At 53.6% G+C, this 22,279-nt stretch overlaps 2 protein-coding genes across 5 annotated transcripts in view; one reads left to right on the top strand and one right to left on the bottom strand.

Moving 5' to 3' along the window:
* RTEL1 (regulator of telomere elongation helicase 1) overlaps positions 1–22,279 on the bottom strand; it is a 363,295-nt gene that overhangs the window by 34,167 nt on the left and 306,849 nt on the right. The gene's annotated exons all lie outside the window — the stretch shown is intronic.
* Positions 1,160–12,570, top strand: STMN3 (stathmin 3). Of its 2 annotated transcripts, XM_061361384.1 has the most exons (6): positions 1,160–1,177; positions 1,328–1,493; positions 9,794–9,889; positions 10,287–10,462; positions 11,139–11,330; positions 12,133–12,570. In XM_061361384.1, exons 2-6 carry the CDS (start codon positions 1,475–1,477, stop codon positions 12,190–12,192), a joined length of 543 nt encoding a protein of 180 aa, XP_061217368.1. In that variant the 5' UTR covers positions 1,160–1,177; positions 1,328–1,474; the 3' UTR covers positions 12,193–12,570. The 2 variants fall into 2 exon arrangements, with proteins under 2 accessions (XP_061217368.1, XP_061217367.1); XM_061361383.1 differs by lacking the exon at positions 1,160–1,177 and having other exon boundaries at positions 1,224–1,493.

Genomic DNA, 22,279 nt, shown 5'->3' with positions numbered 1-22,279 from the left:
TGTCCCTACAGGCCCTTGGCCAAAGCCCCTTTCCAGGTTTCTTGTAGCCCTTTCAGGTATAGTAAGGCTGCTCTAATGAGGAGGGCGGTCTTGAACCATGCACACTTCATCCTGCTGGCTTTAAGATAACCTTTCAAGCCTGAAAGATCCAACCCAAGGAGAAAGTAGAGGGTGTTGCAACTACAAAAGAAGCCTTGGACAGAGCCGGGAGTGATCAGGGGTCATAAAAAAGCTCTAGTTCCAAACATGCACTGAAGATTTGTGGATAGTGTTAATATTAGTCTGAATCAGACCTACTTTCTATAATATCTTTTTTCTTCATTTATATACACCGTTGTAGGAATAGGCCACATGGAGATTGGGGGGAAGATAAGGAAAAGGGAAAATCTCTGTCTTTTTTGACTGAATTTAGTAGTTGCTGCCAGGGCCAAGCCAGAGCACCAGCAGCTACTCACACAAGCTCTAGTTCCCTGCAGCACTGGGATTGTTTGGGAGTGTCTGCATTGCAGCGTGCTGGGAGATTCAGGATGCTCCTGAGCAGAGGGGACATGCAGCAGCAGGATAACACCAGGGCCTGGGGGGGGATTCCAGACCCTGAGGTGAGCTCAGTGCAGCCGTGTGGCGTAGGGACTGCAAAGGGTCCCTTGGTCCCAAAGGTGTGTGTGATGCTCTGCAGGCACAGATGCTCTGGCCCCTAGCAACAGCCACTAATGGAAATGATAGAAAACAGAATAGAGAAGGAAAAGAAAAGAGGTTCTGATGCCTGTGGATGGGGAGAAGAAACCCAGAGCATCCCCACTGACATCAAAAGGTTCTATTCTGCTCTTCCTCCTTTACTTTTACAGCAGTTTCCACCCCAAAACTGCAGCCCTTTTTGTGCACCGGTGCAAAACATAGATACCTAAAGATGCTGAGCCTGCTTGGGACCCTTCCTCCCTTTGCTGTCTGCCTAAAGCCGGTGCAAGGTTTGAGGTGTGTGTTTTTCACCTCAGCCTAAGCTAAGGCAGAGCCCAGCCCTTGCCCTGCAGGTGAGCACCGCCTTGGAGTGGGTGGTTTAAAACAAACAAACAAAAAAACACCTCTTATTTCTGCTTTCAGCAAAGGAAAAAGCTCCTTGAGAGCAGAGAAGAAAGGGAGGAAGAGGAGGAAAAAGCATCTTCCATCAGCGCTGGGCTGGGTGTGTCTCTGCCTTCCCCCCCCGTTGCTGGGTCTGGGTTTCTGGCAGGCATCTTTGCCTGGGAGGGATCTGCTGTCAGAGCCACCCAGGAAAGGAGGCCCGATCCACTCATTAATATTCCAAACTAGTGACCCTTCTCCTTCTTCCCAGCCCTTCCCTTTCTGTGGGCTCTCCCTGCCGCGGATGGCTGCAGCCCCCTCCAGCTGAGCCGATCCTCCCTCCCCGCAGCATTGCAGCACCTCCGCAGCTCCCTGCGCTCCTGCTCCTGCAGCACCCGCTCTGCTCCGCCGCAGCAGCATGGCCAGCACCGTCTCAGGTAGGACAGGCATCTTTTAGGGTGCTCAGCAGCGATGCTCTTCTAGAACCATCAAGGTTTTCAGAGGGTTTTAGCGTTTAGGCTGTGGGTTTGGGGTGGTTTTTCCCCCTCTGTGTTTCAGGGGAGTTCTCCGAGGAGGAGGCAGCGGGTATGGCAGCATTGTTCCCCTTCCTCCCCCATACACACACCCCTCTGATGCAAGATAGCAGGTGGGCTTTTTATTTTAATATGAATACACATGTGATAAACTTGCCACTGTAAAATATTGCTGCCGTTCCATTGTGCTGCACGAGGATGCTGCTGCCTGATGGTTGATTGTTCTCTCTGTATCGTGATACAGCTGGGTTTCCCCTAAGAACCGTTTATATGCCGTGTAGCTGGATGCAGAGAAATGAGAAATCACATTTTGTTTGGTGAAGAGCTTGTATTGCCTAAAGGGGAAGCAGAAAAGAAAGACACAGACAAGAGAGTGGCAGCAATGCCCTAGAAAATCCCCCAAACCCAATTCCTGGATGGGTTTCTGTGTATTCCAGGGCTTCCCATCCCCGGATTTCTTCCGCAGCTCCCATTCCTCCCTTAGAAGGTTCTATAGGGGAGCGGTCCTCTGATGGCGTTGGGAGAAATGAAATGCTGCAAGGGAAGCCCTTCCTCCCTCCTGCAGCAGTGATGGGAATGGCAGCGTGGCTGCCCAGCAGCCTGGGGCTGGGCTGCAGGATGGCAGTCTGCCCTCGGGATGCTGCGCTGCTTCGGTCCAGCCGGTCCCTAAAGACCTGTCTTGCCCCTTTTAACTGGAAAAGAGGGGTTCAAATGGCTGGAATTGGGAAGGGGGGGGAAGGAGAAGAAAAGCCTGCAGTGGTACAATGAACGGTGGGTGGGTTTGGTGGGGTTAGAGGGTTCTTTTCTTGAAAATACCCAAGTTTCCTCTTGGAATTCTGGATTCTGCAGTGTATAAAGAGGAGCCTGGGTGGGGGAAGGTAAATCCTGGAGGGCTGGGCTGGAGGGCTTGAACAGGAGCTGCAGACAAAAAGGAAAAGCAAGCAGTGCTTTGTGCCCCCCCAGGCAGGGAAGCAGCCAGGAGGAGACCAAGCAACGCTTCTTGCTTCCTTCCCTGGCCTTTGCCGTGGTTCCTGCTGTGCATTTTCTATCCCTTTCTCCTTTTAAGAGACTGATAGACACAGGGGAGAGAAGGACAGAGAGACGGAGGCGTGTGGGGGATGTGTGAGGATGCAGCTGGTCCCGACCCTGAGTGGGCTTTGCATGCAATGAAGGATGATAAAGCAGCGCTGTGAAAACATGTGTCTCTGATAGAAAACCTCTGCTTATTGAACACATTGCTGTGAGGATCTGGGTCTTGGTGAACGTGCGCAGCGGTGCCCACACGGGAGGTCCCACCCATCCTCCTGCCTTCCCTATGGAGCAGGATTGGACCTTGTTTGCAGGGTGGGGTGGGAGAGAATGGCTCAGCATCACCAGCCATCTAACCCAAGGTTGCATCGAACTTGAGATGGATGAGGTGAAACACATGGAGGTGCAATGTGCGTTACCCAGGTGGTGCATTCTCACCCTCCCAACCCACTGCATGTTTCATCTTCCCAAAGGTGCAGTTTTGCTGTCAGAGGAGACAGGATCAGGAAGAAGGGTGTGTTTTAGGGAAACCACACTCCTTATGGCTCAGATCAAGTAGGGAAACAGTTCCAAGGGGTAGGAAGTCATGAGAAACCAGTGCTGTGGCAGGAGAAAGGAGAATAGGGCAGTGTTTGCCAAGGGGGGAGCAGGGCTGAGCCTCGCCCAGCTGCCTGAGGGGGAGCAGCTCCCCATCACCTACAGCACTTCAGAGAGAGACATGGAACAGGAGAAGGAAAAGGCGAGCAAATCCTTACATTAAGGATGGAGTCCTGTTTGCTTTCTTTCTTATTTCCTTCCTCATTCACAGCAAAAGCAGGTCTGTGCCGAGGGGAGAGCAGCTGCAGTGTCTGCAGCTGATGCCCAGGGGCTCATCCCCCTGGGGAGGATGTTACTGGGTTTGTTCAAACACACACATCCCTGGGATTAAAAGAAAGAGGGAGCAGCCCCTGCCTTGTCTCCCCACCACCATGGGGGCCATGGCTGGGTGTTGGTGGCTGCTGTGGGTGCAGGAGCAGTGGGTCGGCAGCACATGCTCAGTGCAGGTTCAGCTGCGGTGCTGGCCCTGCTGCCGGGCAGCCCTTGCAGGGCAGAGCCCTCACACCTCCTCCCCGAGCATCCTCACCAGGCTTTGTGCCTTTGTACCCCACCAGAGCCGTGTCTGGCTGGATCCTGTGGGGCTGTGTTACCTTCCCCATCATTTGTAGGCATCTGGGTTGAACAGAGACAGGAGGTTATGAAATGATGCAGTAAGGTGACAACCTCGAGGGCTTTTCTCTGACAGTGGCACATCTGAGAAGGTGGAGCCAAGAGGAAACACTGGTTTGTCATTTCTGGCCTCACAAATGGGCATGGTGAATGTGCTGTGACAGAGCCTGAGAGTTTCCCTTCCTACGCTGAACAGTTGTGTGACTTCGTGTAGGTCTGGGTTATCCCTGCAGTCCCTTTTCTGGATGCTATTGGTGTGCACCCAATGGCATTGACCTGTCCTGGCACTTCTGAAGATTCAGAGTCCTTTCTGTCCAGCTCTCCATCTCTCTATTCTCAGGAGAATCACCGTTTTCTTTTTCTTCAGGTGTTGATGGAGTCTATATGGCCTTAGAAATGTACAGTGCTTTTACTGGGATTTCAGTTTTACAAGCCGAAAGAATCTGTTGTAGGCACTTTATATATATACAAATATACCATTTTTATATGTTTTATTATATAAAGCATATTACCACTGTATTCAAATGATGGATCAAAATCCTTAGGAAATGCTTGTTCTTTGTAAAACAAAAATCCTATGTTCCCAGATGGCACCATGTACTCTGCTCAGGACAAGGCTCCTGTCTTTGTCTCATGAACTGTGGCCTTACCTGGTCCCCATCTCCTCTGTAGCTCTTTGTCTCCTGCAAACCAACCTGTCTGAACCCATGTTTGCACAACCACTCTGGGGCATCTGCCTCCATGTGGCTTCTTCATCTGCCTTCTCAAGCACCCCAGGTCATGCATCCCTCCTCCTCGACAATCCCCTCCCAGCCTTGGGTCTCTGCAGCACAACCTGGGCCCTTCCCTCTTCCTGAGCCCATGGAAGAGGAGATTCCCAGGTTATCTTCCAGAGCTCCACCTTGAGTGATTTGCTAACCCATTGGCTGTGCCTAGCGCAGTTGATGTGCTCAGGAGCTGCCAGTGAAACCCAGAGGGGAGGGAACCAGTGACTGGAAACTGTTCCTGGGGGACAGTTTAGCAGACTTGACAGAAGGCAGAGTAAAGCCACACATCTGCCTGCTCCCATGGATGATTCCACATGAGCCCACAGTAACTTCTGGGCCTCGGATCTCATGGTGAGATGGTGCATGGTGTCAGTGGGGGCACAACTGCTGAGCTGAAGAGAGCCCACGAGTGTTTTCTGGTGGTGTGAGCTCTGCTGATGTGGGTTTTGGAAGCTGGGGAGCAAGAAGATGGAGGTGAATTAAGCTGAAGTGAAGGCCATTGCTTTTAGGATTAGGTGAGAACATTTGGAGTCTGCTGTTCTCACAAGGCTTATCAAGCCTATGGTTGCTTTGGTTGTGTATGTGGCACTGCAGTCTTTGTGCTGATGGACCTGGTTCCCTGTCTCTGCAGCTTCTCCACCTTCTGTTTGTGCTTTGGCAACGTTTATAATTGGACTATTCTCATTATTTCAGGATATATTGTTCTTTATGGAAGCAATTATTTCATCTCCAAAGTTATCTTTGCAAACCAAATTATCCGCTTGTAACAACCTTCCTTTGACCTTGCTATCAGGCACAGCACATCCAGCCTCATCCCTTGAAACTGCCTGAATTCACATAAACGAGTCCTGCTGTGCCTCTGGTTCATTAGGAATGACTCAGTATCAGTGCTGTGCTTCAGTGGCTTCACTCTGTTTTGCTGGATGTCATTTACCACTCAACAAAAAGCCAGGCTGCTCAAGCAGTCTGCAGCTTAATTTTATCTGGTGAGGAAGCAGAGAAGAAAAGCTTTCATGATTAATAGGTGCTGATCCCACTCTCCAGACACATCACGAATGGGAAGATGCAGAGGTGCATCTCCTGGAGCCGCTGGGTAGGATCCTTGGGAGGGATAACATGGAGATAAACGCTTGACATGGATAAATGCTGTATATAGAGCTCATGCGAAGCAGCAGGGATCTGGATGTGCAGTATGTACTGTGCAGCACTAGAGGGAGCACAGGGAAGGAGTCACTAGAGGGAAAGGAAGCTGAGAGCATCCCTACCCTCTTGGGGAACGGTAATCAGCCTTCTTCCCCTTGCAACAAGGAGAAAGTAGTTTTGTCCACACAATGTATATAGCACAGAGAAAGGTCGGATGAAAACTGATGAATTCATTCCTACAGATGACTTGTTGCCTGGGGTGTGCAATGGAATATGAACAGAGCAGGACATGACTGTGCACATTCCAGAGCACAAGTATTCAGAAATGCTGAGGACCTGACTGCATCCTTTTAGGTAGGATTGTAGCTTAACCATAGAATCACAGAATCCCGGCCTGGTTTGAGTTGAAGGGACCTTAAAGCTCCTCCAGCCATGGGCAGGGACCCCTTCCACTGGAGCAGCTTGCTCCAAGCCCCTGTGTCCAACCTGGCCTTGAGCACTGCCAGGGATGGGGCAGCCACAGCTTCTCTGGGCACCCTGTGCCAGCGCCTCAGCACCCTCACAGGGAAGAGCTTCTGCCTAAGAGCTCAGCTCAGTCTCCCCTCGGGCAGGTTCAAGCCATTCCCCTTGGCCTGTCCCTACAGGCCCTTGGCCAAAGCCCCTCTCCACCTTTCTTGTCGACCCCTTTTGTTATTGGAAGGTACCTACTTTTCTGTAACTCCTACAGTTTATGAACGTCTTAATTTATACAGCTTCAGTATTTGAGATGTTCCACCCCAATTCTAATACAACAGCAGTGAAGCGTTATGACTTAGTGATGAAAACCATCCCAGAGTGAATGAACCTGCTGCTGATCCTTCTGTTGCAGTGTTTGCCTAAACAGAAACATGAAGTATCAATAATTCATACCTGGGTGAGCAGCCTGGCCCAGCACTCTCCCCATCAGCAAGACAAAGCTCTTGGTGCACCTCTGAGACCCAAAGTGATGCATTGGTATGAGGTCCCTCAGGAACTGAGCCAGCCTTTCTAATTCATACACATACACACTATTTGCTCCACGTAAGCTGAATTTTTACTGAATTAGCAAAAGTAAAAATGAAAATAGATGCTTACATAAGAAGTTCAGCATTTCCTGTCTAATTGTTCTTAAAATACGTACCTTTGTGCACACACGGTCTTTCCTGGAAGGGGCTTGTTGGCCACATCATGTTCTATCCAGTCAGCTAGCTCTTATCTTGGTTCCAGGGGTTTGTCCACTGGCATAAATATGTTCTCAGAACCTTCTATCTATTGCAAGCATGAGTGCAGACACTTCTGAAGTATGGTTTAGCGCTGAGGTTTGCAGTGCTGGTAGTGTACCCCTGAGAGTTTTGAGCATGCTCCTTCAGGAGATCTTGGGTTTGATCTTCATTGACACAGTCTCCTAAATAGCGAGTCGGGGGTTATGTTTCTGACTTTTATTTCCTGAATCAGAGGATCTGCTTCTCTTTACAGGATGCTTTTTCTTCTGTAGGGGAATCTCTGGTGCCTGGAGCATCTCCTCTTCCTCCTCCTTCTTCCTGTACCTTGGGATCTGCAGGGCTGTTCCTCTTCCATACTCTCCATCCTCTCCCCGGCTGCAATTGGTCCTGTGCAGCAACTTTCCCCTTTACTTACATTTGTTATCCCAGAGGTGCTACCATCACCACTGATGGGCTCAGCCTTGGTCAGCAATGGGTCTCCATTGGAGCTGGCTGCATTAGGTCTGTCAGATGCAGGGAAGCTTCTAGTAGCTTCTCACAAAAGCCACCCCTTTGGCCCCCTGCTATCAGAACCTTGCCATGCAAACCCAATGGCTCTTTGGGATCTTCCCCCACTCATGCCCAGGCCCCAGCAGCTCCCAGCCCTGTGCCCACATGCAGCTAATTGCATCTGATGGCTGGCTCCAGCATCGGGAGGAGGATGAGCAGCACTTGCACAGCTCATTAAAGCGCTGCCGCAGCTCAGTGCAGCGGTCCCCTTTTGTCCTCTTGCTCCTTTTCATTCTAATTGACAGCAAGGGATGGTCAGTTTGCTCTGCAGAAGGGAAAGCAGGACAGGGAAGATCCCAAGGGACTGGAGGCAGCTGTGAAAGCACTACAGCAGCCCTCCTGAAAGGCAGGGACCACTGCAGCATCCGCTCGTCTGCACCTAGGACCATGAAATCAGCGTTAGGCAGACGTACTGGCATCCAAGTAATGAAATACACAGCACTGTGCTCAGTACCAAGTGCTAGGAGATGATTAAATGACACAGCTCTTAACATCTTGGTTTCACCCAGGACCAGACATAATGCTGCATCAAGGACCTCAGGTTTATATTAAATGATAATGTCTCTCATTTAGCACAGGGGCCCCTCCTCAGGGCTCTTGGCAGTACCTTGTGAGACACGTTAGCTTCCTGCTGCACACTGCAATGTGTAGCACGATGCAGCACACTTTTTATCGTTAAGAACAGCATCACAGATGTCCTGCTCTGTGGCTGGCACTGCTGATGTAAATGTTCCTGTTTGGTTGGTGTTTAACAGCAGGACTGGGCACGGTGTTAAAATCAGTGTGGAGCAAGCTAAAAAAGTGATGAGTAAAGATCTGAGCTTCAGGGACTGTCGTTAGCAAAGGGAAGGTGTTAACTGGGATGAGGGTCTGTGCCTAGGAGGAAAAACAAGTACAAGTATGGAGCAGGCATGTGAACCCAGCCCAGTAGCTGCAGGAAGGCAAACGAGATGATCTGGAAGATGTTCCTGAGTGGTACAGAGGATGATGCTTCTTTCAAAGTCGTTCTGTTTAATGCCTCTTCCTAGCACTTTGTTCTGAGGCTTTCCCTTCCCTGGCCTGTGGAGGGTTTTGCTATGCAGGTGGCTTGGGCAGCCCGGCTGCAGGGTCCCTCTGGCTGGAGGTGGGAACAGGAGCTGGGTAAGGAAGGGGCAAACCAAGGCCAGAAGCACAAAGACATGTGGGAAACTCAGGGGCCAAGGTAGAGCAGGGGAATGCTGTGCCCTGTGGGGCCAGCAGGAGGAAGGGCAGCACAAGGATGCTTAGGACAGGTTTAGCAGGACACGCAGCAGTGAAGGCTGTCCCCATGTGCCTGGGTGATCCCAAAGACTCAGCCCAGGGCAGAGGCAGCAGCTCCCACTGCCAAGCCTCAGGTACTGCCCTGCAACACAGCAGAGATGCTGTGAGAGCTACACTCGTGATAAAGACCATGACAGCCTTGTCAGAGCACTCCCTGTTTTCAGGCCCTATTCTGAGGCTGTCAGGTGTGTGCTACCGGTTCACTGTCTTAACGTGCTAAACTCCACATACACAAGGTGAGGTTTGCCCCAGAAACAGACCCACCAAGAGCTGGGGGTGCTGCTGATCACTGAGCCCCAGGAATGAGGAGCAAACTGGAGAGCTCCCAGCTTGAAGAGATCGTTGTGGGAATGGCATCTCCTGTGACTGCAGACCAGTATCGAGCTCTGCCTGCGTGGGCCAAGGTGGTGACAGAATCCACTGCTCTGCTTCTGCAGGGAAGGAGGAACCTGAGGGAGCTGCTTCCAGCACGTCCCCCGTCAGCAGCACCCTGAACCATTTCTGCACTCCGGTGCCCACTTGTTCTCCACGTTGCTGCCTCTTCTCCCTGCTGGCAGAACTGCTGAACTGTGAAATACCCCTCACTTGCCACGGGTTAAGCGATGCTTCCAGGCATTGATGGACATCACTTTACCTCTGAGTCTGCAAGTGGGATGGAGGAAGGGTCTGTCCTATGTGGTAACTGCACAGGCTGCAGCATTTCAGCTCCATTGGAAGGAAAATCCTGCTCTCACACCTTTAGCTGTGCTAAGTCCCTGCTGTGTGTCTTCCACCCTGGCAGCTAATTCAATCTGCTCTAGAACAGATGCTCCTTGGGCACCTTTTCACAAGCTACAGCAGCCTGGAAAAGCCCCCATAGAATCTGGGAGCTACAAATGGGTTTCCTTGTGTGTGCTTGCTTCACTTCTCCCTGCAAAAGAGCTGCCTCTGCCATTAGACTCTGTTCTCATTGCTGCTTTGTGTTTTTCAGCCTACAAGGAGAAAATGAAGGAGCTGTCTCTGCTCTCCCTCATCTGCTCCTGTTTCCACACCCAGCCCCATCCTAACACCATCTACCAGTATGGAGGTACGTACATTGGTGTGATGTTCCTGCAGGCAACGTGGGAGCTCATCCCAGAGGAACAATCCATGTCTCATCCTGGCATCCTGCTGTTCAGTCTCCTTTCATAGGTTATTTTATTAACCTTACATGTATTTGCCCAATTGCCAGCTTGCAGGGTCTGTCTGCTTCAAACTGGGGTGGTATCCAAGGGGTTAACAGCAATTATGCTGTGAATCTTAATTATTGCATTGACATGGGGGGATGAAGCTGATCACTAATAGGGGAACTTTGGGGATAGAACAAAATCACCCAGGTCAGGACATGGGAACCCCCCAATTCCTGTGCAGAGAGCTCGGTGCCCTCAGGTAGATGCTCTCCTGAGTGTCACAGATCCAGAGTCGCTGTTTTTCTCCCCCCAAAGATATGGAGGTGAAGCAGCTGGATAAGAGGGCATCAGGCCAGAGCTTCGAAGTGATCCTGAAGTCCCCTTCAGATTTATCTCCTGAGAGCCCGATCCTCTCCTCCCCTCCCAAGAAGAAGGACCTGTCCCTGGAGGAGCTGCAGAGGAGGCTGGAGGCTGCAGAGGAGAGGAGGAAGGTAATGAGACATCCTTCAGCAGCAGCAGTGTGATGGGTCCTGACTGCACCAAACCCCAAAACTGCCTCAGCAGGACTGATCTAAGATGGGGGGGGAGAGTGTTCTTACACTTAGCACCACATCCTGCTGTAAATTGTCAGGTGAGAGGTGGAGTCATGGAGGGAGGTTCTGCAGCCTGGTTGAGGCAGGGAATTAGACCCCATCACCATCCTCCTCCTGTTCTTAAACCCACACAGTACTCAGAGCTTCTGCCTAAGAGCTCATCTCAGTCTCCCCTCTCGCAGGTTAAAACCATTCCCCTTGCCCTGTCCCTACATCCCTTGTCCCAAGCCCCTCTCCAGGTTTCCTGCAGCCCCTTTAGGCACTGGAGCTGCTCTAAGGTCTCCCCTTAAGGAACCATCTCCAGACTGAACCACAAATGAGGTGACCCTGTGCCCGCCTGCATTTCACCTCACTTTTGCATCCTATGGTCACCCAGAGCATCGAGCTCCACAGACATTGCCCCACAGGAGGAAAAAGGGGGCAAAGCATCTTCCAAGCGAGAGCATTATGGGATGGAGGGGGGTGGCGGAGTGATGTTGAGCGCTGGAGACAGTCAGGAACCCCTGTGGGGAGGCAGAGGCTGGACGAGCCCCTTGGGTTGCTTTATGGCTCTGGCGCTGCCTTGCCCCGGCAGACCCAGGAGGCTCAGGTGCTGAAGCAGCTGGCGGAGAAGCGGGAGCACGAGCGGGAAGTGCTGCACAAGGCGCTGGAGGAGAACAACAACTTCAGCCGCCTGGCCGAGGAGAAGCTCAACTACAAGATGGAGCTGAGCAGGGAGATCCGTGAAGCACATCTGGCTGCCTTGAGGGAGCGGCTCCGCGAGAAGGCGAGTGCAGCGTCCCCACAGAGGGCTGAGGGTGATTCCCAAGGGGTGGAATTGGGGGTCTGGTCCCTGCGGGGTTGTCTCAGTGCAATGGGAACAGGGGAACAGGCGTTTTGGTGGAGCAGAAATAGGGGGGGTGTCCTTCAAGGTCAATGGAGAAAAGAGTCTTGCTGATAAAGCACAAACTCAAAGGCACAGGATCAGGCCCATCCCATTCCCATGGGCTGCATGGGGAGAGGGCTTCATAGCAGCCTGCCAGTATCTGAAGGGGGGCTTAGGGATGCTGGGGATGGACTCTTCATTAGGGACTGTAGTGACAGGACAAGGGGTAATGGGTTAAAACTGAAACAGGGGAAGTTTAGATTGGATCTAAGGAGGGAATTCTTTCCCGTGAGGGTGCTGAGGCACTGGAATGGGTGCCCAGGGAGGTTGTGAATGCTCCATCCCTGGCAGTGTTCAAGGCCAGGTTGGACGAGGCCTTGGGTGAGATGGTTTAGAGCGAGGTGTCCCTGCCCATGGCAAGGGGGTTGGAACTTGATGATCTTAAGGTCCTTTCCAACCCTAACTACTCTATGATTCTAAGAGGGGATGTGAACGTGTTCAGTGTCAGTTCCCATCACCTTCAGACTCCTGCAGATGTGATGCTTTGCTGCTTGCAGGCATAACCCGCAGCCCTCACGGTGTGTCAGATGGGAAACTGCTCTCTTCTTTTGTCTGATGCAAAGCCAGTGTGCAGGAGCGAAGGGAAACAGAGATCTCACAAGCAGACAGTGTCATCCTGGTGTCGTCTCTCCCATCCCTGCAGGAACTGCACGCAGCTGAGGTCCGCAGGAACAAGGAACAGCGGGAGGAGATCTCTGGATAAAGGGCTTTTCTACACATCTAGCACCTGATTCCTGATTAACAAACCAACCAATCGACCAACCAACACATTTGATTTTGTTTGTCTAGATGCGACCTTCGATCCTCCATCCTTCCCCCCCCACTCCCCTGGTGTTCGTCCCCCAGCTACACGCTTCTCTATCTCTGCATCCTTAATGTCAGTACTTGTGAGGATTCACAGATCATAGGGACCTCTAAGCAGAATAGCAACTAGTTCACATGAAATAGAGAATCAATCGATCGATCAGTCAATCAAACAGCTTCTTTGGAGGGTTTTGTCCTTTTTTAAAAACCAATATTTCTTAAACTGATGTAAAAAGAAGAATTCATAAGATATTAATAAATTCAACCAGCAGTGTCACAGAGATATGGATTTCTTACCCCGGGGCTTTTACTCCTCTTGGTGTTTGCTCTGAGCCAAATAGTTTCAGACTAAGTGGTGATTTCTGTGTGTGAGGTGGAATAGGGAAGAGCCCCGTGTTTGCCAGTGGTAGGAGAGAGGAATGAGAGGGGTGAATGGTGCAGGAGCCATGGTGTGCAGAGCCCCCCAGCTCTTGGCTGCATCTGGAGCCAGCCCAGGCAGGCAGGGACCCAACGTCCTCATCTTTGCATGGTTCTCTGGTAGCCCGTGAGGAAGGAGGTGAGGCTCTCTGCCCAGAGCTGGTTGGCAGCACAAGGAGCCAGTGGACTGAGCCACCCTCTCCCCACACAGCAGGGACTGAGAGGTCCTGGCCAGGCAGCCTGGGGGACCCACAGATGACGATCGCATCCCCAGATCCATGGGAGCCCTGGGAGAGGGGGCTCGGTCTGCAGGTCTCCAGTGCTCCCACAGCGTGAGATTTCAGTCCGGTAGGAAAGCAAATCCAATAGAGAGGGTGCATGGTTGTGAAATAGCCTTTTAGTGAGCAGAATCCTCCTCTTTCCCTTTCCAAAGATGTGTAGGACTCTTCAGTGCCGTTAGGAGGCAGGACACACCAGCTGCTCGGTACCTCCAGACCTGTGGCTTCAGAGATGGAGCTAAAGGGGTGCAACTCCACAGTAAGGGTAAAGAGATGTCCCCACACTCGTTCCTTGTCTAACTTTAGCTTTTCCAGACCTATTTATAAGACAAAATTGTCTCTAGGTGGAGGTAGGGATGAGCAGAGAACACGTGAGCATGGCAGTGATGTCTGATGTAAATAGGTGACTGTCCATGGACTTCCTCATCTTCCAGTGTCACAGCTTATGGAGTTAGCCAAGGCCCAGCAGCCACCATGCACTGCAAGGGACCCTGTGCCGAGACCCACAGACCTGCTCACCCTGCCCCAGCCTGGAGAAACTAAATGGAGATGTTGCACCTGGAAAGCAGGGAACGGACACAGTGCTTGGGATGCAGCCCCGCTGGAGCACGGCCCTGCAGCAGCTTTTGCAGAGGATTCAGTGGAAGCTGCTTCCCTCTGAGGCACAAGGTAACAGAATTCCCACTCTGAGCAGTGCTCGAGGTCACTGGGTTGTTAGCTTATAAAGGGAATAGGGCAGTGGTTGGGTCCCTCCATCCTGGCTGCCCTTGCAGACCCTGGCATAAACCAAAGGGGCCTCCACGGCACGGAGATGTGTAATTGTTAATAACCAGTGTCCTTTGCTGTGCCTCCAAGGAGCCATCCTGGGCATGGGATGCAGGATCCTTGGGGAATGATGTAAGCAAGCAAGGGGTGCAGCCTGGGGCTCCCCAGGGCTGTGCTCTGCTGGAAGCGATGAGGAGCTAGAGCAGATGAAGGGTTTGCCCAGGGAATAACGATCCCATTGCCCCTCTGAGAAAGGAATTATTGCTGGGTCTGGTCAGAAGCTGACGTTTCTGTCTCCCCTGTGCTTTAATCAGGTAGAGAATCCATTTCAGCCTGGGGTAGGCACCAGGCAGGCACAGAAACCCCATGGAAAGCCAAAGAGAAGAAACCCCGGGGCTCTTTGCTAACCTCCCCAGGATTCCCAGCTGGACTTGGGAGGGATCCCTCAATGGCCACAGTGCGATGGTAGGGAATTCTGCTCCTATAAGGAAGGGCTATTGTATTCCCACACCCTCCGCCTGGGCCGGGGAGGGGACAGGACTGTTAGAAAGCCCCAGTGCTGTCAGTGACTAAAAGCAAATCATAGGATTTAGAGCAAAGAGGGCAAAGGGAAGGAAACTGAGGGTTGAATTTCTTAACAGTAGCTAATGATCAGTTGATAGTAGCAGCTGTCTTAGATGAGCATCATTGTAGAGCGGCATCACCTCCAGCATCACCTCATCGCGTAGTGGCAAGAACTTTCCAAGTGTTCAAAAACAAATGCTAATAATTTAAGAGTAACTTAAACAAAACTGTTTGTGTGTCAGAAATGGTTGAAGCTGTCAAGTGTCTGTGTCCCTGCTGGGATCTCAGAAGGTATCTGCGAGATATTAACCCTGTCCTACTCTCTGTGGTGCTGAGTGTTTGCTTGGTGTGTAATTCTGACCTGAGGCTTGTTGTAAATACTGTTTTTAGTACTATGATTATGATGATTATGATGATTATTATTACCAGAAATGTTGTACCCATGAGCAGGGGTTTAAAACAAGAGAAACGGTTCCCACTCTCTCCTGGGGGCTCAGATGGAGTCGGATGCGGCTGATGGCGCAGGCAGGGCAGGATGCTGGAGCATGGAGCAGGAGGCAGCTGAGTCCTGCAGGCAGGGCGGTGGGAGCAGGGACAGGCTGCTCCTCAGGAAGGGCAGAGCGGTGGAACAGGGGTGATGCTTCAGTTCTAGTGCGTATGATTTAGTGTAAACCCAAAGCTCCTGGTGCGAGGGGTCCTGGCTGTGCCCAGGGGAAGCAGGAGGAGCCAATGAGGTTTGGTGTGAGCTGGAGGAGAAGTGGTTGATGGTGGCTTGTGCTGGTGAGAGCCATCCCCCTGAGCCTCCATTGACTCTCTGCGCTCGGTTCCTGCCTGGATCTCCCACCTCAGCCCTTTGTGCTTCCCCTGCTTCCTGGAGGCCAGCCTGCATCTCAGGCAGGGACTGATTCTTGCAATAGCTTTGCCTGGCTAAAAGTAATCCCATGGGAAACGCACAGGAGAGTGGCCTGGCACACGGTGTGAGCACTGGGAAACTCAGTTTTCTCCCCTCCATTGGGTCAGTGCTGTGAGGGACAGTGGATGTGTTCCTGCAGGGATGCACAGGGAGAGATTTGCACCGGTAACGTCCTGCTGAGACACATTGTGCCAAGGAAACCACCTCATCCATAGGAGAGGCAGAGCGATGTTTGCCCAGTGCAGATGCATGTGACAGGGGTTTAGGGAGCTCAGTGTTTGTCCAGGGCCACTGGACGCTATCAGGGAAATGTGTGATTGCTTTGGCTGCACCAGTGCCCGTGGCTGTGGCTCTGTGCCCGACTGGCAGCACGTGGCATGGGCAGGGATGACGGTTGGTCCATGCCTTTCCATATCCCAGGGTTGTTAATGGTTGTGTGCAGCAGCATACTTCACACCTCAGTTGAGACTAATCAAGTATCCTCACTAACATCCTTACTGCCCCAGCCTCCCTCATTCCCAGCCTGTTCCCATGTACCGCAGTCATGGACATGGCATGAACCCCCCCATTCCCAGGACCACCTTCCTTCTGATAAGGCTTGAAGTTCTTCCTTGATTCCCACAGATGTGTATAATCAAGCTTTGTAACTTGGCAGCCCCCTTTCTGCAGCAGCCCATGGACACGAGACTTTGTGCCCGGTAGGGAGAGCATCCTCGAGGCGGGCGGCTGCATCCCTGCCTGGACCACGAAGGTGAGGGAGCAAAGAGATGGTGACAGTTTATTCCATGCATGTGTATACCTTCCAAAGAGCACTCCTGGAGAAGGGCCCCTGGTTTGGGCAGAGAAGCTGAAGCTGAATGAGCTCCCAGCTGAGCAAAGAGCTCAGCTCTCTGTAAATGGGTGCTTTCAAGGATGCTGCTTCTAAACTGAGCCTATTCCTTGTCTTCTTTCTGAGTCATTACAACCCCTCGCTGTAACCCAGACCTTTGAGCTGACCTCCCAGGGATGGCAGCGCTTCACTGCATGCATCCTACCCTGGGGGTCGGTTGGTATCGCTGCTCCCTTTCCACTGTAGCCTTCAGCTTGCTTGCTTTTGCTTAGCCCGGCGTGACTCCGGCCTTGCCTCTGCAGAGCCTGTCTCCTGGGGTTCCTGGTATTCCCTCCCTCCCCATGGCTGTGCACAGAGACACAGATGTGGAAAGGAGATGTGCACATCCACCCTTCACACCCCTTGAAATGAGTCAGGGAATGGCTGTTTACGGTGCTAGAGATGTCTTACTATCCATGCTAGGGATGAAAGGACAAAGCAAGACCAACAAGCTCCACCTTTGTAGTCAGTTGTCTTTAAGTAAAGCAGAAGAGGGGCACTGGCCAGTGGTTGGGTGCTCCAGGGTCCCCAGGGAAGCAGCGGGACCCACTGTGGCATCCCAGCACCCGCAGGCCTCAGTTTCCCCATCCCATGACACGGGGATGCTGATGCTGGACCACGGGAGAGCCACTGCATCCAAATGGTTCTGAGAATGGGAAGTCCCAAAGGACAAAGCCATGGTTCACAATTGGCCACCCTGGGAGGAACCAACCGGCCCATGGCCACAGGCAGAGGTTTGGGAGGCTGAGCTGTAACCCCAGGGCTCAGCACCCCGGGCAGGATTCACCCCTTGGGGTCGTGGAAGGGCTTTCCATCCCTCACAGAGCCTTGTCCGGTTCCCTTCGGTCAACCACGTGCATTTCATTGTCAACCTGAGGTTGTTGTTGTGCAAAAGGAGTGATTATGAAACAAAGACAAAAGGAAATAAAGTTGGTACGAAACCTGCGTCCATCTCTCTCCATCGCTTGGTTTAGTTCCGAGGCTTCTCTTTGTATTGTAGAATACCAATAAACTGCATTCAATGGAAAACTGACCTAAAGGTTGGACAAAACGGACTCTGAGCACCTCTCTGCTAAATGAGTTCTTTGCACCCAGCATAAAGGCACAGGGACACACAACTGCTTTCAGAGGGAAAACATCACCAACTGCTTAAAGGAGGGTGCTGACATCCCTTATGGAAAGGGGAGGGAATGCAAAGCCTTTACAGAGCAGGACTGAAAAGCTGTAAGGCAACTGCAGGCACAATAAATCCAGCTCTGGAAGACGTGTGCTTCAGTTCTAAAAGCAGCTTTTGCTTCAGGAGCTTTTCCCAAGAAACAAGTTCCAGCCCAAACAGGAATTCTATTTTTGCAGCATGCCCTTCCTGATTTTAGAGATAAAACCCTAACTGCAAACGCAGCATCGCTCACTTTTCCTCTGAGGTTTCCTGACCTGGGCTCTTAAAACTGGACTGGGTAAAGCAAAGCCTCTGCATTTGGCTTAGGAAGCAATCACAATCCCTGGTGCCATGGAATTCAAGGTGCATTAGAGACAGCAAGCGTGGTCACCCTCTAACCAGTTAATTCAGGTCAGCTCCTTCATCCCCTTGTGAGCTGAAGGATAAAAAGGCAGAGGAATGGGATCTGTAGGGAAGAGGGGGCCGGGTGTTGCAGTGATGCTCCCACCACCCTCAGCCTCTGCCCACATGTGCAAGCCTGCGGGGCCCAGCTCCCACAGGCAGCACCGAGAGGTGCTCAATGCTGAACCCTTGGAGCAGATTGTAGCGCCCACCAAAATGCTTCTTCAAGCAGCAAAAACAGGGCAAGGAAGCAAAACACCTCAGGAACTCTGAGTGATCATTACAAAGCATCAGCTCCCTACAAAGCATCAGCTCCCTACAAAGCATCAGATCCCTACAAAGCATCAGATCCCCACAAAGCATCAGATCCCCACAAAGCATCAGCTCCCTACAAAGCATCAGCTCCCTACAGAGCCTCATTGTCCCATGTCTGAGCGAGGGGAAGGTAAATGCAAAAGCACACCTGGGCAGGCCAGAACCAGCAGAGGTTTCTGCAGAGTAATTTCCTAAAGGTTTAACTGTGCTGAGGCTGCTCTCCCTCCCTCAGCATCCGCCTGGCACTAAGGCCGCCAGCGAGTCCACCACCTGATAAAGGAGCTGTGAGCACACAAGGTGCCAGGAGGTGAATTCCTCCTGCTGTGGGTGCTGGGGAGGAGCCCAGGGAGGCTCCTGTTGCTGGTGCCTGGTAGCAAAAGCAAGGGTTTTGCTTTGCAAGAGGCCACAGGCTGCTGGAAACCGGAGCAGGGCAGCATCGCTGTGGGCTTGCTGCCTTCTTACCCTCTTTATAACCCCTCTGCCATCAGGCTCTGGTTACAGTGAGAGAGGGAGCTGTTATCTGCCCCATCTGGCCCTATGTAGGTCACAAGGATGGAGCTGCCTCTGTAGGTCCATAGGGAGCTGATGACCACGGTGCCGGCTTCCATGGCAAAGAGCATCACCATTTCCAGTGGGTGAATTTACATCGCTGGTTACCACTGGTTATCTTGGAAGAGGAAAAGAAAGAGAGCTCCTTGTATTAGCTTGGGTAAACTGGAAAGCAAAAAGGAATAGGAGGGAAACCCAGCTGGCAGATGGTTGGATTGCATGGGGAGGATGGGAAAAGAGAAGAGGCTTGGGACAAATAAGCATTAAAGAAACCACTACAAATCGATCAGCTTCGTTAGAGATTGCTATGAAAAACGCCACTGAGCGGGTCAGAGACGCACCCGAACGCAGGCAGAGAAAGCCTCTTGTCAAGGCGGTGTGAAAAGCTGCTGGATCTAAACCCCATGGGGAGCGTTCCAAGGAGGGATTCGCAACTCTTCGGGTCTCTGGTCTGGCTCTTCCCGTCTCAGAACGTGTTAACCACCCACTTGCAGCAGAAGGGAGATGTGGCAAGAGCATGTGAGGAGTGTGTGTGTGTCCCCACTGACAAATCACTGCAGGCTCCCAAAGCCTGGACCCCGTGGGCACACCAAACCCCATGAGAGCTCCAGGCAGGAAGGAACCCAGGGAGCAGAGTATATATACTCTCATATATATACAGGGCAGTGTATATATGCACTGTATACAGCATGGGATATAGTGCTGGCTGCAGCACTCGGGGATGGCTCCTGAGCTCTGCAGTGAGCAGGACAATCCCTGATGCGGGGTCCAACAGCAGCACTGGGATGTCCCACAGGCCCCATACACATCACAGCCCCTGGGTACCAATGTGCAGCCCCCCTCTAGGTACAACCCCACTGCTCAGTGCCTTAAAGGCCTTTGAACGTGACACCCCACTAAGAGTTCAGGTAGGAGGGAGGTGCCCCCCCAAGTGCAAAACACGCTCTTTTATCCCCTCTTTTGTAATTTATTGCTGATAAGGACACCAAAAGAGTGCCCAGAGAGCATCCTGCAGGTTTTATTACACTTTTCAATCCAGCCAAAGCAGCGCTGCAATCCTGGGCTGCAAACAGCGCGAATCCGGATGCCTGAAGCTCTCCCTTTAGGGATGGAAAGTCACCTGGGTGGGTCCTGGCAGCTCCAGGACGTGTGCCCATCACTGAGGACAAACCCCTCGGCCACCCCAAAACACGCTGTGCCCAGCAGCACAGACAGGACCTAACCCTAACCCTAACCCTAACCCCCCCCATCCACACACATGCAGACGGGCTCGGAGCACGCTGCTCTAGGGGAAGGCGTGGAACTGGATGGGCTTTAAGCTCCCTTCAACGCGGCCCCCACCAAGCTCCGCAGATGCACCCACACCCGAGCGCACCCCCCGGGGCACGTCCGGCCCACAGCAGCCCCGCACGGACCCGGCGGTCCCCAGAGCCGCGGGCACGCACGGACCGGGGGATGCGCACAGAGAGGAGGGGGGGGGGACACGCAGGGGATCCCCAGCGCAGCACCCATAGCCCCCACGGAGGGGCATCCCCCCCCGACAGCGGACACCGTCGCCCCGTCCGCGCGCATGCGCACGGCGCCGGCCCGGTACCTATTTCACAGCGAGCGCGGGCCGCGGCGCCCCCGCCAAATAAGTCCCGGGAGTCGGGCCGGGCCGCGCGCATGCGCACGTGGAGGTGGGGGGGGGCCGAGAGTCGCGCGCGGCGGAGCCCGGTTTCCCTTCCCCCCCCACCCCCCCCTTCCCCTCGCACCCCAACCCCGCCGCCTCCCTCCCTGCCCGGCCCGCACCCACCGAGCGGCCGGAGCCGCCAGCGGGGCCCGCGGGACGCCGGCCTCAAGGTAAGCGCTGGGCCTTGGCGCCGCCCGCCGCGGGGCCTCCGTACGCGCCGTCCGGCCGCCGGGTCCCTGCGGAGCGTCAGGACGTTACGGCAGCGGCAGGAGACGACGGCGGCAGCGCCCGGCCGCCCCCCCCCCCCTCCTCCCCTCCTCCTCCTCCTCCTCCTCCTCCTCCTCCTCCTCCTCCTCCCTCCCGCGCTCCCGGCGCTGCCAGCGTGAACGCGCCCACGCGCACCCCACCTCCCCCCGCACCCCTCTTCTTTCCCCCCCCTTTCCCCCCCGCCTGCCTCGCGACCGGGAGCGCGCGCGCCGACCCGCCGCGGTGGGGGGGGGGTGGGGGTGGGACCACGCCGTGTCCGGTCCTTACGGCACCGAGCGGGGTGCCAGAGACCCCCCCCCCCCCCCAGGTTTATATCCCCCCCTGTATCCCTGGTCTGGGCATCCCCCCCTCCACCTTGCACCCCCGGTCTCTGCATCCCCCTGTGCATCCCATAACCCACCCCCCCCGCACTCCTGTGCACTCTCTTACAACCCCTTATGTCTTCTGTGCACCCCCTGCACTCCGGTGGAGCCCCCTCCCCACGCACCCCTGTGCTCCCCCCCGTTTTGCACGCAGCCTGCATCCCTTCTCCCCATCCATCTCCTTCTTGTGACCCCCATGCAGCCATGCCCCCCCCGTGCCCTCCTCCACTGACAGCGCACCCCAAAATCCATCCTCTCTTCCTCCCCCCCCACCCCAAAGGTCTCCTGCAGCCGCTGAGCCCGATGTGCACCAGGAGGGGTGCAGAGCCCTGGGGGAGCCGGGTGCTCTCTGCCCTGTTCCCCCTCCCTGCTGGTCATTGCTGGTGTTCCCAGCCTGTTCAGGCCACCCCGCACTGGTTCCTGCCTGGAGGCATGCGAGTGCTTGGGCAGTTGAAGCCTTCCCATGGTGCTGGTGGGATGCCTGGAGCATCCCGAAACCAGGCACCAGGATAGAGGCCATTGCGAGTGATGCTATGGCTGCAGGAAGGGTTTTATCCCAAAAGGAGATGGGTGTAGGGATGGAGCAGGAAGGAAAATCACAGTGCTTGAACTGCATCTGCAGCTCCCAGCACAGGCTTTTATCCCAGTACAAGGAGCAAGGGGACTGGGAGCAGTTTGTGCCCTTCACCCTGCCTGGTCCTGCAGTGCTTCAGATGCTGGTTTGTAGCAAATCCTTTGGTTTCTCTCCCCTTGCCCTCAGTCCAGCACGTTCCTTGCTCCTGCAGACACCAAAGCTCTTGTTGGCTGCTTCGCCTTTAGCTTGGTTGGGATAAACCCTGTGGCCTCCATGGAGGAGAAGAGCATCCTGGGGGTCAGGCTGGAGTCTCTGCAGGCAGGAACTGTGTTGCAAAGTCACATCAGATGCATCGGGTCCCTGCGTGGCTCTGATGGTGGCTGGGGAGGGTGGTGGGAGCCAAAGGACTCTTGTGTGTGGATGGCCAGACCTGGCCATGGGGAGCACTTGATGAGCTGAAGGCTCCCTGTCTCTGTCGGGGCTGCACTGGTGCTGTGGGGGATGTATTTGTGCTATGGGAGATGTGTTGGGGTCACCTGCCTCTCCATACCTGAGCACAGAATCATAGAATCATAGAATAGTTCGGGTTGGAAAGGACCTTAAGATCCAGTTCCAACCCCCTACCATGGGCAGGGACACCTCACTCTAAACCATCTCACCCAAGGCCTCATCCAACCTGGCCTTGAACACTGCCAGGGATGGAGCATTCACAACCTCCCTGGGCACCCATTCCAGTGCCTCACCACCCTCACAGGAAAGAATTTCCTCCTTAGATCCAATCTAAACTCCCCCTGTTTCAGTTTTAACCCATTACCCCTTGTCCTGTCACTACAGTCCCTAATGAAGAGTCCATCCCCAGCATCCCTATATGCCCCCTTCAGATA

Source organism: Neopsephotus bourkii, unplaced genomic scaffold (assembly GCF_033783945.1).
Source record: "Neopsephotus bourkii isolate Nb327-2 ecotype Australia unplaced genomic scaffold, CSIRO-AGI_Nbou_v1 NB_1060, whole genome shotgun sequence".
Classification (NCBI taxonomy): Eukaryota; Metazoa; Chordata; class Aves; order Psittaciformes; family Psittacidae; genus Neopsephotus; species Neopsephotus bourkii.
Note: the sequence above shows the minus strand (reverse complement) of the source record. Positions and strands in the feature narration are given on the sequence as shown.